Source organism: Ambystoma mexicanum, chromosome 4p, assembly GCF_040938575.1.
Source record: "Ambystoma mexicanum isolate Mex_15411 chromosome 4p, UKY_AmexF1_1, whole genome shotgun sequence".
NCBI lineage: Eukaryota > Metazoa > Chordata > Amphibia > Caudata > Ambystomatidae > Ambystoma > Ambystoma mexicanum.
In genome coordinates, this window is record NC_090927.1 from 224,122,924 (window position 1) to 224,139,126 (window position 16,203).

A 16,203-nucleotide genomic window follows, 5' to 3' on the forward strand; every position below is an offset into this window, starting at 1 on the left:
GGGAATAAAACCTTCTAATAGATCTTAACCAGACCCCCCTTACATTTTTATGCAAGGACAGGGCCTTATTCAACATTACACCTTTAAAACAGATATATTTCTTGTTTGCAAAAGCACATTTTGACACGTGGTGACGTCTGCTCGGATGTCCGTTTCAAATTAGTTTTTCTCTTCCATCTCGATTCCAAACATTGTTTGCAGCCCTAGTCAGTTTCTCTTACACAGCAATCTGTTCAAGGCACAGGTCCACTGAAATTGATATATTCACAGAGAGCTAGGGTTTCTTTTGAAGCATTTATTTTTGACATTTCGTAGCGTAAAAGTCAAGGGTTTTTCCGCACGGCTGAAAGTAAAGTTTCTAGTGATTTCCCAGATCTTGCGTGACACAATCTGTCATTCAGTGGGAAATGCTTTCTTTTGCTAAAGCACAACTGGAATATGGCTGGGCACAGTTAGGCCTTACTGGATCAGAACTGTACATTGTTTAACAGATGAAAAAGAGCATCCGGGCGCCCTCATTTTAAATGCCAAATATTTCCTTTTCCAAAGGGAAATTTTGAACTAGCTGCAAAGCAGCACTGCTTTTTAATTCTCTTCTTAGGGGGTAAGAAAACATACTGGCAGCCTTTCTCGTGTGCTCATGTTTCATCTTGCCCGATAAGTGCTTGGTGCTCAAAGGAGCCAGCTCAGCCATTCTGCTGGTGACTGCTGAAGTGCAACTTGGTGATGAAGGGGAATTCTGGTGAGTGGGTAAATGTACCCCACAGAAGGCAGCATGAATTGTCTTTGGCTATCGATATTTGGGCTGTGAAGTGGGCACCCAGGAAAATTGTTACTAGTTAGTCACTCTAAGGCTCTATCTATTATGCTCTCATTAAAATGTTTTGGCTCGAGTGACGCTGGATTTAGCCTAATGGGCATTGTCACATTATAACAAGAAAAGCTTGTGACCAGCATTGCCTATGAATTAGAATGCTCATACTCTGATTTCGTGCCTTGGGCGGATAGATTGGAGGGCTATATCTGGAAGCATATCTTGTGGTTATCGAGTGCCACCCCGATTCAGGTGATTAGAATTGAATTAGGTTTTACATCATTGTATGGCAGTGAAAATTAACCGGTGCAATGAGGAAATACAGTGCTTGCTACTCTTCAAGAGGAAATAAAGATGGGTCTCAGCCTGATACTTTTGCAGTTCCAAGCGATCAATCATTGTCCATGTAAAGGTGCTTTCCTCAAATAGGTACTTGTTGCCTAATATGCAGAGTGGCCTGTAGGTAGGCTTTGGGCTCAAGTTTACTATGTGGAGCCGTTCCTCTGCAGTGCGGAGGCAGTAGTGTCCGGAGGGACGCAATACTTGGCTGAAGAGATATTTCTGTGTGTTTTTGTTGCATGAACATTACCCAAATGTCTTTATTTTTATCAACTTCAAAATAATGTGGGTATACATATGTCTTTTTCTTGCCCGATTTATTGTCTCTTCAACCTCAGTAATTAATAAATTAAAAACAAAATTGATTGTTTAATTTACCACTGGTGCTTCTGATCTCACACAATTGAAATGCATGCCACTCACTGCATTCCCTGTTGTGTATTTGTGCTTTCCTCTGTTGCTGACAATTAGAACTGGTAGTTCTCCTCCCCAGTTATCACATAAGTGTGCTATAACCAGGCACCTGCTGTGCCTTCATTTTGATCCCTGGTCTGCAACCTTTGGCTCACCAGATATTTACAATACAAATCCCATTAGCTTTCATCTTTAGTGGGTGAGGGGCCCACTCTGATTCCCAGCTCTGCCAGGCTAACAGTCTAATGCTGGTCTCCTCCAAGATTTTTCATGCCTCTTGCATTCATAAAGGTGGCAGGTGATACATCTGTTATGGATTAAACCCAACTTCATTTCTGCTGGTAGTTCTGTAAACTGTATTTAATCTGGGATCCAGAAACAAACTCTTACCTTATAACATAATGTAGTAACCACAGTGGGGAGTGGGGAAGTAACCGAAAGTGTGGTACGCCCGAGTGAGGCCATGTATTACCATGGAGCAGCCCCACTGGCGTCAAGACCTCTGAAACATTGTTTTTTTTGTGGGTCTGAAAGACACACTCTGTTTCCCAGCTCTCTCCTCCTGCCAGTCCAGTGGTCTTCACCTCCAAGTGCTTTTGTGCAATTGTGTAATTGGTTATTTATAATGCGCTTATTACCCAGACGTTTTCTAAGCATGGACCCGGGGATCGAACCTGTGTTGCTCCGTGTCCTCTTGCATCCAAGGCGAGCGCGTTGCCCCTGAGCTATCCTCCTGAGACAATAAACAATATGCAACTACCCACTACCCCAATAACATTGTAACTAATAACTTGCGTAGCATGTATCTGGGAAAATCTAGTTGCTAAATCCGGTTTTAGTCTTTGTTGGTTGCCATCCTACCGTCCCTGTGTTGCTCCGCGTCCCATAAGGGAGGCAGTTCAATAAAGGTGTTCTTTGTTAAATCTTTTTTCATTGCCCCAAGGAATTCTGATGGCCGTAATTAATCCAAGGCAGCCAGAAACCAACTCTATCCCCATTCCTCAATGTTGGAGGGTGTATTGGAGTAGTAATCAACTGTGTGACACCCCTCAGTGGGACATGAATCATGGGGGTCCTAGTCCAAAACATCTGGAGAGCCACAGGTTGCAGACCTCTGCCATAGACGCTTGTGCTTGGTAGCCATCCAGGTTCTCACTTCCCTCTGCCTGCCATCCTCCTCAACAGGTGCTCACTGGTTGGTGATGTCCTTCTGGTTCGCATCTCAGCAGACGGACATAATCAGTAGAACGTGTCACTGGAAGATGTTCAATATCCTGATAGGAGCTGTGTATCTTTTCTGCTACATCAACTTCCGAGACGGTTCCTCCAGATGCCGAGTCATCATCTTCTACTCTGTAAGTATTTTGTTTTTTTTTTAAATTGTTTTAAACACGTTTCGACTATGACCTTCAGTGTACTTATATATATATATATATATATATATATATATATAATACCGACTGTAAAAAAAAAAGGAATCCAGCAAATGGAACTATAGACCAATATTTAAAAACTTATAAACAAGCAGTTAAAAACAAGCAATTTTTGTGGGATGACGTTGGTCATTTCTAGGTGGTCTGAACAAATTTGCCATGCATGTAAAGAAATGTCATGGTGTCTGATGATTTGGAGATTCGGCTGTGTAGGAAGTCTATTTTGTTAATTTGTTTCATGTTAGCTCGAGACCTTTATTATATACCAAGTGTTTTATTACACTTTGAACTAGTGTCCCTTAGAGGGTGGTCATGTGATTGGCCCTTCTTTTGGCTCGCATTTTGTCAATTAAGTAAATGTGTTTAGTTATTTCATATCAGGGCATCGGACTGGTTGAATGTTATGAGAGATGTGGGGGGGGGAGGCAGGGGCCTTCCTAGTGCCATTAAATGTGTAGCTTAAATGCTTTGTTCTGATTTCCAAGTTCCTGTATAATTTCTGAATTAAGTTGCTCTGCTCCTATCCTGCCACACTGCATTGATTCTGGAAGCCTGTGTTTGGAGAACCAAAGCAGCCTTTCACCAGGGTGCGTTCTTGGACGCACACAACTCTTCATCAGAACGTTTCCATAACTTCGGAGGGCTAACTTGCATTTCCCAGGCCACAGTCTCCCATTGCCCCTTCGCAGAAACTCTGCAATGATTAGATGCAGTTTTGTCATGCAAAATTCCAGTACTTAAAGCAGCTTGCGCTGCTTCCATCACTCTTGTCCTGCCTAACGTGGGTATCTTGATCATCGCCCCCACCAAACCCTCTGAATCACAGTGCATCCTCAAAATGTTATTGTCCCAATCGATCGGGCATGTATTTTTAAGCATGCTGTAATCAATCTTGAAAACATGTCCTATGAATCTTACCTTAGTTTTCCTCACATTTAAATATGCAAACACAACGGGTTGGGCGCCGCCATTGTGTGCTAATCTGATCTGTTGATACATCGCCCTAAGTTCAAGTGCCCTCGTAGCAAGAATACAGATCGCCCGCCCCTCAAAATGACATCACTAGTCCAAACGATATGCTCCACCTATTTTCATGACGTTCATGGCCAGCGTAGCCTAGCGTACCTTGTCATCACCCACGCCATAACGTTACCTAACGCAGAACCAGGAAGATGAACACAAACATTCTCTCATTGCGCAAAACGTTTCTTTCTTTTCACAAATAGGAGAAGAAAACATTTACTTTGAAGAAAACAATAGTCAGCAATGAAACCAGTACTTTTTTATGTTTCACATAATGCTCAAAATAGAAGATTATGTCCACGAAAAAATTAGAATTTTAGCCAATAGAAGTTATAGCTAGCGAACATTGCATGCTTCGAATGTTATATATAAATTCCTCATGAAACACTGATTGCGTTCAGCAATCGATTAATCCCTGTGTTTAATTTCTTCTGTGTTCCTTGTGTCCTCATGTTGCATTGCTTATCTTTCTGGAACCCACATGGTGTTCCATTACTTAGAAGATAAGGAGTTGTTTCACTTTCAAACGCCAACGCGTTTACATCAGCTCATTTTCACATCATAAACGCTGACAGGTTGTTCCTTATTGCTGCTACCACTAATGGACAGATTGTCCCTGGTGATCGTCCCACATTATGGCTATCAAATAAACCTTGTTGATGATTATCGTCCAATGTTGATTAGAGAATCCATCAGATGGGAGCTGGAAGCTATGGCATGCACAGAACGGTAGAATATAGCTATGTAAATGACAGAATAAAAGAATATATTTCAGTAGCCATTTTATAATCTATTATACACGTTAAAATATGTTAGCTAACAAGTTCAGTAATGATTTAGTACCGGACGTAAACAATGAGCAACACCACACCACACGGAATTAACACAGAGATGTCAAGACGGGGGAGTAGGTCACGCCACGACGTGCAGGGAAGTGAACGGAAGTAGTCAGATCCCCGAATTGGAAGGAGACCCAGGTGCACTCATTTCCCATAGCGGCCCCTACCTGAAACTAAGAACAGTGATAGGAACATCTTAGGTTGAATCACAGACGGGGGACATTATAATTGGAAGTGGAAAGAGTAGTGAACAAACGGATACCCCCGGGGGCCAGGGAGCCCAAGGGCACAGGGTGGTGGCTGCACACCAGGATATGCCACGGGACAAAGTAGTGTAGATATCATTAGCCTGAACACAGGTTGTGGGTGCAGGTGTTGGAGGGGTCATCACCAAACATACCCACTACTCTGCACAGAATATATGATGATGAAAGGCACAACAAACCGCAAGTTCAACACTTGGGCAGTTATAGCAAGCGGTATAAATATTCTTCAACATAACATAGCGTACGTTATGTGCATTCTTTTCGTTAAAAAGTACATTCGTCCGTCACATAGAGTTGGTCATCAAGCACACAGCACATATCCCATTTTCAATCGGCCAACTATTATATCAAGTTACGCTTACATAATTTCAGGGTGTTCCAGTGTATTCAACACTTTGTCCTTCGAACTGTTAGTGAGTTTCATTCAAGGACAAATAACAATGCCAGCCTGTATAAAGTGATCTAAGCAAGAAAGGGGCATGTTACGTTTTGGAGAAAGAATGCCCCCCAAAAAAATACAGCATTAGACCTTGCTTCTGACATGTGGCTTAGAAAACTAAGGCTAGTTAAAAAGAGCGATTTACAATATGTGCCTCAACAGGAGAGCGATGAGACACCAGAAAAGTATGGATTTATGTTACCTCTGGAGCTATCTCTGCGCTTTAAGAATAGGAGATCCATACCCCCTTCTCGCTCGTCCCTTACTATACCTCTTCGCCTTGTTACCTACAAACCTACCGACCTTCATTACAAAGTCCCTGTTCGACCCTTGATTCATTTGTTCGCTACCTATGTTTCTGGCATATATTGTATGCCTATTACTATAATTCCTGCATGTCCGCTCATGCTCACTTGCACACCTGAAGCATCCATGTGTACCATCAGGCGATACTGGGTGAGATTTCGTGCTCACACTACATAGGTCTCCCGTGTGTTTACTGTCATGTCAAGTAGCCACACGCACCATGAGATGAAGCTTTAAAACACTGTGTACTCCTACATATTGTGTCTCTATGCTTTTGTCGCACTTAAAGTGACCATATCGGTTCGCCGGGAATTCAATGTGGTGTATTTATCTCGTTTTTATTTTATTGAGCATTTGTAAGGCGCTTTACAAAACAGAATTGTGTTTCAAAGCGCCACAATGCTCGATGGGAACAGAACATGAGAAATAACTATGGCAAAACAGAAATTATACTGTTGTTCTACTAGGCCTTGTGGCATTTTCCTGTGCATGCGCATTGTGTAGAATTGCTGGTGAAGTGGATGGAAGGAGGAGCAGAGGGGTGGACAAGTGCTGGAAGAGGGCCCGGGAGGGAAGTGCTGCCAGGAGGATAACCTCAGGCTCAGTGCTAGTACAAGTGGCTCTCAAGGGTGGCTTGTGAGCCACCTAACAGGGGACCGCAGGGCAGTGAAGTGGGGTGCTGGTATTGACTGGGAGGACGGTCCTGAGATCCTGTGAGATTCATGATGATCGGACCACCGGTCACAGCAGCGGTGATGTGATAAGCAGTGAAGCGAAAGAGGGATGATGCGAAAGAAGGCCTTGTGGATGATGAAGATGGTCTTGAATTCGATCCTTGTAGCCACCAGGAGGCAGTGCAGAGATTATAGGGCTGGATAGATGCGGTACCTGGGCTTGAGAGCAAGGATAAGTCATGCAGTCCTATTCTGGATTAACTTGAGGGGGCAAAGTGAGGAAAGAGGGAGATTGAGAAAGGGGCTGTTACAGTAGTCCAGCCAGGAGAGGACCAGAGCTCCAGAGACATTGATCTTCTGGGTGAAGCTGAGAAAAGGAAGAATGCCTATGAGGACGTGGAGCTGGAAGTAGGACTTTTTGGTGGGGTCCATGATGTGTTGGGTGAGGGAGAGAGCGAAGTGGAAGATGACCCCAAGTTTCTGTGCCTCACAAGTTGGTTGGGGTAGAGGGCCAAAGAGGGTGGGAAGATGGTAGGAGGAAAAGAGGGCACAGGTGTCCCGATGAAGCAATTAGGAGCATGAGCCTTTGTTCGATTACAATCTGAATGTGCGCATCTGGGATGCCATCCTTTTCACCACTTTATGTGGCCCTTTCAGAAAAGGTTTACTCTAGGAGTAACGCACCTCCACTTTGTACAGATAAAAAAAAAAGTTTATTGGTCATACTACTTCCCTGTGCATCGCCATATCCATGGATGACATTCCACGTGGTTACCTACGCTTCCATGATGGGAAATATGCATCAAAGTTTAGAACAATGGGCCATATATCTGTACAATAATTGTCAAGTGCACAGAGTGTCTTTAGCTCAGTTGTTCGTGGGTGGTCCCCATAGATACAATTACCATCGAGTGCATGACCACAACTACTTCTTGTGTATCGCGTAACATGAATGGTAAATGAATGTGATCTATCATGTACGTGTGATCCAAACCAGGGCAATGACTGGTGGTGAGTTGCAAGCAAATGTTCAACGAGCTATGTGGGCTAATGCAGTTGGGCTAATATGTACAAACATTAGCGCCCCTACGACTTCTGCCTGGTAAGATTGCTTGATTAATATCAACCACACAACTAATGTTTATTGTTCTGTCGATCCTTGTTTGAATTTTATTTATTTTTTGGGATGTTTGTAATGCGCCTATACAACTAATGGTCTTTCAGGGCGCTGCAAGACCGACAAGTGGGGAGGTGATTTGGGACCAGGGATAAAGATAATAGTGGTCATAACTTCTATTCAATTTGAAATTTGGATAGTGCAAGTGCATTAATAAGAAGTGCGAGGAAGAGGTGCATGTGTGAGTGCTGGTTGGCTAAAGGCAGAGTGCTTGTGTGGGAAGGGAAGTTCAGGGTAAAGAGGAGAGCACGCAGATGAAAAGGGGTGCGTGGGAGGCTGGAGCAGGGGGTGGGAGACGGCAACATGGGCTAGGCGACTGCTAATGGGAGGTAATGAGCGCAAGTGTCAGGAATTGCATGGGTTGCAGGGGGTGAGGGTCAACCGAGGGGTCCATTCTGATAGACTAGGGTACTTCCCATCTGGTGCTACTATTAATGGGCGACTAAGAGAAACGGGAGAGGACAGAGACCATGTGGGTAGTCCATATGTCCGTAGAGAGAATGACAAAGAAGATGTCTGTGACGGTCTGCCCGGAAGCAGCATTGACGTTGGTGTCAGCGATGGGCAGGCCGGGCAACGAATATTCTGTATTCACGATAAATTTGAACAATGTCAATATTACATCTTGATTCTATTGTATTGTAAATATTCAAAGACATGATCGCATTATTTACAGCTGATTTCTGATTTGTTGTTGTTAAATATTTTACACAGACTTTTGAAAAAGATTTGGAGAATCGAAAAGCATATGTCTCTAGAATTTCTATCCCCAAAAACCTTTCCATGATTTTGAAATAAATGCACATACTTCAAATACTCACATTGCAATTTTAGGTTTTAATATATATACGACAGAGGAAAAGCACTATAAAGAAAGGAAAGGTAAAATGAAACCATTTATATATATTTAACATTGCATCACCAAAAATAAATAAAAATACATTATTGAATATTAACATTGCAAGTTTTATACCATTACATTATTTGTTGAATCGATAGGGTAACTTATTGAAACTTACTTGTGAAAAATGTGTGAAGAAAGCAAAAAAATATTTAAATCTGGAAGTCAACCTCTCAACAAGTTTAAGTTTTGGAGGGCAAGCCTCTTTTTCAATGTTCTATGGCATAGTCTGGGCCCTGAAAACAAACTCTGGAGCCATTCCAATGCGTATGCATGGCCAGCACAGTCAATGTCAGATCTTTCACAAATTCAAAATCCATTTCCTGGAATATTGACTTGGCCACCAATGGTTTTCTTAGTTTTGTAAACGCCATGTGGTCACGAAGCATCCCGAAAGTTCCTGCAGTTCTTGCTTTTCCCTCCCAACGTTCTTGCTGTGCGCAAGTGCAGCCAGTCTTGTGCTGGCCTCCTTACTGTATGCCGAAATGCAACCTTTTGGGCTTGTACTTTAGGCACATATTATGGAACAGCTCTACGTCTCCAGTGTAGCAGTATTCGGTGAGTCCCTTCAGGTCTCTTGAAAGCATTTTCCTCTGGTTCTGCGTGAGGAGGGGAATCTGACACCAGCCACTTCTTATGCTCCTTAGTCAAAGGTCCATGTCCACATTCATGGAACTGTTCGTTTTCTCTCCAAGAATGTATGTTGAAACAGTGGTGCATCAATGTACACCACATTTCAAGTAGAATTTCTACAGATCCATTACGAGTTTTTGAGCTCCACCCAAGGTGGTTGCTGATAGATTGAGACCACTTTAAAATGGTTTTTTAACCCTTTTTTACCAGAAGCTGTAATGTTTTTAGAAATTGATTTTGCAACGTGCCATACATCAAATTGATGCTGTTTGTGTGGGGACTGCTCTTGCATGGCCTTTGCTATTCCAAGGCTCCAAAAAGTCCAACTACCAACTGCACCTCCTGGGAGGTATTCTACCTTTTCTCACTTCCCCCCAGAAGCTCATCACTCCGAGAGCCCTGGTTCTCTCTAGGCTAGACTATTGCAACAGCCTCTTTCTCAATCTTCCTACTTCTACTCTCTGTCCTCTACAACTCATCCAGATCAGAACCGCAAGACTTATCTTTGGCCTCAAGTCCTGGGACAGCATCTCTCTGGCGCTGAAATCCCTCCACTGCTTCCCCGTGGCTGCAAGGATTAAGGTCAAGACCCTCTGCATTATCCACAATGCTTTCTGAGTCCGGAACCTGCACTATTTACAACGCTCTCTTCCTAAATACTCTCCCTCTAGAGTCCTCTGCTGCTCCTCCTCCAACTCTCTGCGGTTAAGCCGCTTTCACAGAGATTTGGGGGTAGATCTTTATCCTCTGCAGCTGCTTCCCTCTATCTTGAGCCAGAGCACCTGAAGTTCTGCAAACTCCTCAAGACCTTTGTTTTCTCTTCCTCCTTCCACTCTCCCTCTCCCCTGCTAACCTCCTTTCTTTTCTCTCCACCCTCCTTCACCTCCCCTTCTCTGCACCTCTGTCTGTACGCATGCATGACCTAAATGTACTAGGAACAGTTAGTTTGTCTGTCCTGTCCGCCCCCCCCCACACTGTTTTTCCACCCCCCCCCCCCTTAGCTTGGTCTCAACTGTGCCACTTCATACACTTGCACTTGGAGAAATGTTGTCGGGCCTACTATGTTAGTTTTTCAGTTTAGAACATTCAGAATCTTCAAGGCCTAAGAATGATTACTGTAGTCCCCTGTTATCTTCCCACCTTGAAGCGCTTTGAAGCACTTCACCCGTGTATAAGCGCTATATAAAAAATAAACGTGACTGTTAGTGGCTATCAGGTCTATTTGCATTCCCCGGCATTCCAGAAGTTCGATTGATTTAATTGAACCATGTTTCTCAATGGCAACAGACGATGTACAATGAGACACCTGCAAGGTGACCGAACGCACTGTTTTTTGTTTTTTACTTTCCATGTCTTGAAAGTGGTAAGTGCAGTATTTAGTGAAACATCCTGAACTGTCACATTGTCCATCACCAGCAAGTTTGACCCTTTTGCCAGTGAGTGTGCTGTCAAGTGATCTCTGTTCGAGTTTCCAGGCCTGGCTAATAGATGGGAACAAGAAATTCTTCTGATATTGGCAGTACTGTGTTTTAGCAAGGAACTAAAGTCCCACAAATTGACAGAAACTCGACATTTTACTGAACGTTGATCCACTGAACAGCAAAGCACATGAACAAAGTACATTTCCAGCAGGCACTTTTGCAAGCATAGGTTGTGCTGACAATGAAAATGTTGTGGTGGTGGACATAGCTGACCTGGATTTTCAGGTTGGTGCCTTTTGACTACACTAGTGAAATTCATCAATGGCTCCCTACATATCCCCCTATGTAATTTATGATCACATTTAATCATTTGTATGATCTCTAGCAGGCAGCAGTCGAATACAATGTATTTCTGCTCCTTTTAAAAGCCAATCGTCCTACAATACTGGGGTTTGTGATTCGATGGGTGTGGACAACTCCCCCGAAGCAGGAATACTGACGTCCAGATCATGAGCAGATTCGTCAATTAATTGCAAAGATGCTTCAGTTATTTTGGGCTGTGATATTTCCGCATGAATTGGAGCAACAGGGATAATTGAATGTTGCGTCAGTGGACATTTTTTAGAGGGTGCAGATTGTGTAATCGGGTCTGCAAACAATTCCGTTATCTCTTCTGGTACTTCAGTTTCATCTAGGCGACATTTTGCAATGTAGCAATGATCCGTGGTTACCTTCCATGGCCCGCTGGTGACATTACATTCATATTCCGCCCACTGGATGATGTAGGGAAAGCATGGTACCACAAATATGACACTGACACAATGGATACAATTTGTAAAACATTTATTGAAAATGTTGGGGTCGGAAAAACTCCTATTTTGCCCTATAACTAAGGTGGGGGTAGTCAAAACCATCAAACAATAAACAAAACAGTCCTATTGAAGTCCGTCGAAGTCCGTCAAATCAAAATGGCCTATGCTAACAAAAACCTAATGCCTGCCCTATCTCTTGTATGAAAAGTGTAAAAAGGAGAAATGTATGCAAAGGAAAAATCGGTGTTCAAAAGAATAAAGGTAGCTGAACCAGCTCTTATGTTAAACCTCACTGAGTAAGGCTGTCCTTGTAGGCAGGGTGACGCACTCTGGCTTGGTTTATTAACACTCTTAGCAGTTCCAATCCGTGGATTGAGGCCCACCTGGCCTTCCATGTTAAAGTCTCTTTCTTGACTTTCAAAATTGTATTCCAAGGTAAAGTTCACAAAGATCCACCTCTGCCGGGCTCACACCTTACAGCACACAGTTCGCCTAGCCCCCCCCCCCTTTCAGGGCTCAGACCTCTCGCATCACAGTTCAACACAAATTTGCTTGGGCTCCCTTCCCCAAGCTTATTGTACTTCTTGTCTCCCTCAATCAGGCTCGGACCCCTTTTGGTTGTCGAAGACTTTCGAATGTGCGTGGCTCTTTTTACAGAGCACTCCAGGACCACTTTGGCACAAAAAATACTCTCTTCACTTTTGCTGTTTGCTTTATAACTTCACACAATGTACCTTTTACAGAGACTTTCGAATGGGCTACTTCTCTTCTCCGGACCACTCTGTTACTTCGTATCGCTAATCTCACAGCTGCCTTATTCACAGGTCTGCCTTTCTTCGTGTCTCATCCTCCCGCGTGTAGCATTCACTTGATATAAGGTTGCTACTTCATTCGTTGAACACACACCGGTCTCTCAGGTCGCTTGACAACTCGCCAGCTGTGCGTGCTTCTTTCTTGTTTTACTATTTCCAATTCACAAGTTAAGGTTAGTACCACAGGCTTGGCCTCGCCTCCCCAACTCTGCCGTTCACACAGGAGGGTTAATGGCGTCCTTGAAACACAACTGAATCTTCACTTGTGGGATCTGGCCTTCTCCACTTGTTTTTTGCGGCTTGTCAGAGGCAACAACCTCCAGTAAGGAACCCTTGGGGTTTTCGACCTGCTGCTCTCATCCCTTGGCCCGTTGCTCTTCTCCAGTAGATGTGCCTTTGTCCCAGAAGTTCTGCTCGTACTCGTGTTCCACCTTGCTCAGAGTGTGCCTTTAGGTTTCGCCTTATATTCATATGAGGCGAGTTAACTGGTATCGGGTGCATGCACTTAGCGTATAGTGCCTGACTTTGCCTGACTGGATAACTGGGACATGTCCAGTACGATGTGAGACAGTTAGTCTGGTTTCTCTGTCACCCTCTTCCTCTGCCCATTGGTTGTGTAAAAAGGGGGTTGGGGCAGTTGGAACCTCGGAAGATCCTACAAAATAGAATGGGGTAGATGAACAAAAAGGGGGAATACTGCTTCTCACCATTGGCTATCTCCCCCCCCCTCCCTGAAGACCCCTCACCCAGGTGATCCTCCCACACTGGTCCACCCCCAGGAACTGGATCCAAAAGCGATGGACAGGACCACCTGATGACAAGTCTCAGAGGACTAGCGGGTGCAACAACCTTTGGTTTCTCACAACATCTGCATCACGACTCTTGACTGGAATATGCTGTGCCTCAAAAAGTAGTTGATCCAACGTGACATCCGTTTGGCAAACAACATCATTAGTTTCTGTTGTTGTCTGAGTTTTTATGCTACTCTTGGTCCTGGGCCTCTAACAGATTGAATATAAAAACATGCTCAATTTATAGCACACATACAGAAGAAATGATTTACCAACTGGGCAACTCTGATCCAAATTATATATAACTCTACATCTGTAAGGCATGGTTGCAGATGAATAAATAAGCATACGCCATACCTGATTTGATATGTTGGCCTTTGGGAATATACACTTATGCTAGCCAAAACCTATTAGAAATTCTGTTGTCAACCTGTTTTCTAGTAACTCTTTCCACTGTCAAGGTTTTGTGTCAAGATCCCAGTTTCACCCACAACAGACCATTGGGTCCAGTTCAGGAATCTCCCTTTGTTCTCTGCTGGGAAAGCTTATTACCTTCTCAAGAGAACAGGTTATAGCCCAGGGGGAAAGGAAGACCGTACTTCAAAGGAAAACCCTGTCTGCACAGTGGAGAGGTCATGCCAGGATGGTAATTACTGGATTATTTGGGCCAGCGAAAGGGAGGCGGTAGTGTAGCCCAAGAGAAAAGTTACAGCTAGGAGAGGGGTCCCAGTGCCTTGCAATCTGTTCGATCACTCACATTTCCTGTTCCTCCTTCCCATCTTTCACAGATAAAACACCTTTAATACTTACATACCCTGGCAAAGACTCTTGTCACAGCAGCCAGGACTGGACAAAAGGTTTGAAATGGATCAATCCGCTGTGGCAAAAAAAAATGATATTAAGGGGTGAGACCTTGCTTTAATTGAATCATCTTTGGATCACAAGAAGTTTTCCCCTAGAACTTTATTGGGGTACAGTCTGTCAGTCAGTGACAATTTATTACCCCACTCCATAGTTTTTAAAACAGAACCTTGAACTTGAACGTTGCCTTAAACTATTGCCCGTCTACCCCTGTCTTCAGCATCAAAATATCCCTTTATCAGTGCGTTTGTATTTCTGGTATAATTTTAGACGCCTATATTTTATAGAACCTTGACTGGACATTTCCTGTACTTTGGTATCACAGAACTATTGTTGTATGGATGCTTAATTGCTAGATCGTATCCCTCATGATGAGTATAGCTGCCGCCTCTATACCCAAGAGATGAAGGAGGTATACCTGTCGGGTTGGGCCTGTTTCCCCTTTACAATTGAGATCACTGCTCGTTTAGTAGTAGTAGTAGAGGGTTGAGTAGGAGTTTAGAAACTGCTACTCCTGCAAATAAGTAGTCCTTCTATTACACAAATGAAATCCAAAATGATGGTTGAGCTATTTAAAGACGTACAAAGCATCCCTGCAACTGAGCATGTTCAGACAGAAAACCTGACCTTTTCAAACACTCGGGGGAGGGGGGGGGACTTTGGGGTGGGGTGCCTATACAGTACAAGCCCTATATAAGGGCCAGCTCTGAAAGGGAGTTTTGGAGTGCATAGTTGGCAAATCATAATATTGTAGAGATAGTAAACCTTTGGATAAAGAGGCAAGGATTGTGGAGTAGAGGAGGGCACTATTAAGATGAGTGAGCTGGCAACAACCTGTAAGACCTACCTGGAGAGTGGAGGAAGATGGAGAGAAGAGAAAGAGAAAACCTAGAGCGAGCAAGAAGGTAGAGTAAAAGGGAAAATGGAGGAAGTCCTAGAGTGGAGGAAAGAAAACGCCAAAGAGAAATGGAGCCAGACAGCTTACACCAAGACTAGAAGGTGAACTAGGCACATTATCCCCCGAGTAGGACCGATGCTGTGGCCCATGAATAGACAGACAGTGGGTAAGGTAAGTGTGGCACCTTATCCTCAAAGAAGGAAGGCAGCGGTTTCGGCCTGTTAGAAAAAGTAAAGGCTCAGGCTGTGGCCAAAGTGAAGGGTTGGAGAGAAAAAGCCAAAGCCTTGGCCAAAGAATGTAAAAGCAGAAAAGATAGAAGCCTTGGCCAATGAGAAAGTGCATAGATAAAAGGTAAACGCTCTGGTCAAGGAAAGGCCCAAAGAGGAATGGCTGAAGTTCTGGCCGAAGAGAGGGCAGAGCGAGAAAAGGCCAAAGCTCTGCTCAAGGGAAGGGAACAGAGCCCCCTAGCACTTTGTGGTACTGCTGTGAGCATCACTGCAGTCCGGTGTCGTTGGGTGCGAGAAGACCAGAGTCTCCCTGACAAACTAGTTGGGGCATTTGATGGTCTTACCCTAAGCCCACTGGCTACTGTGGAGTTCAGTTGGAGGGGTTAAACCTCTCAGCTCTGCGTCGCTGTCAAGGATGCAATTCCTGTAGACTATCTGCTAAGGAATGACAAGCCAGATGAAGAAGTCATTGCCGCGATCACTAGATATGAGCCCAAGGAAGCAGCACAATAAGCAGCCATGGGTCCAGGGGCGCTTTCAGCTGGAGATGGTGAAAGACAGAGAGGCTCTAGTGGGCACTGAGGTGCCTAATGCAGTTACTCCTGACTCATTGATCCAGGGTTACCTACAGGCATAGACCCACAACCTGGGATGGAGGACAACGTGGTTTCACACTTCCAAGGGTCTACCACAACTGAATGATGTGTCCTCAGCTGGAGGACCCAAGCAAACCCACTTTTGCCAAGTACAGGGCGACTGCCCCACTCTGACAGATCTGCGTGTACAGGCAGAGAAACCGCCTCAGGGGGAAGCCTCTGGGAGGTTCAGGATGTACTGGGAGGATGGTCTCCTGTACGGTGAGCCAAAGAATCCTGAGGCTGGGACCAACCAGAGGTTGGTTGTTCCCCCCAATGGCACAGGAGGTTACAAACCGAATTGGCTCATGACAATCCTATGGCAGGTCATTTGGAATGATCAAGACAGCTGAGAGGCTGTCTGCCCATTTTTAATTGCCCCAGATGGGATTAAAAATAAGTTTGTCCTGTTGCTCTTGCCAAGCATCTGGTAATGCTGGCATAACCACAAAGGTCTCCCTAAATCCACTACCAGTGATTGGAAACTC

At 44.2% G+C, this 16,203-nt stretch overlaps 1 protein-coding gene across 1 annotated transcript in view; it reads left to right on the forward strand.

Moving 5' to 3' along the window:
* The window catches only part of XKR5 (XK related 5), a 235,833-nt gene that overhangs the window by 104,907 nt on the left and 114,723 nt on the right, over window positions 1-16,203 (forward strand). Inside the window, exon 5 of the mRNA XM_069605738.1 lies at window positions 2,753-2,922. Within this exon, the coding sequence (XP_069461839.1) occupies window positions 2,753-2,922 (170 nt within the window). The remainder of the gene's footprint in view (window positions 1-2,752; window positions 2,923-16,203) is intronic.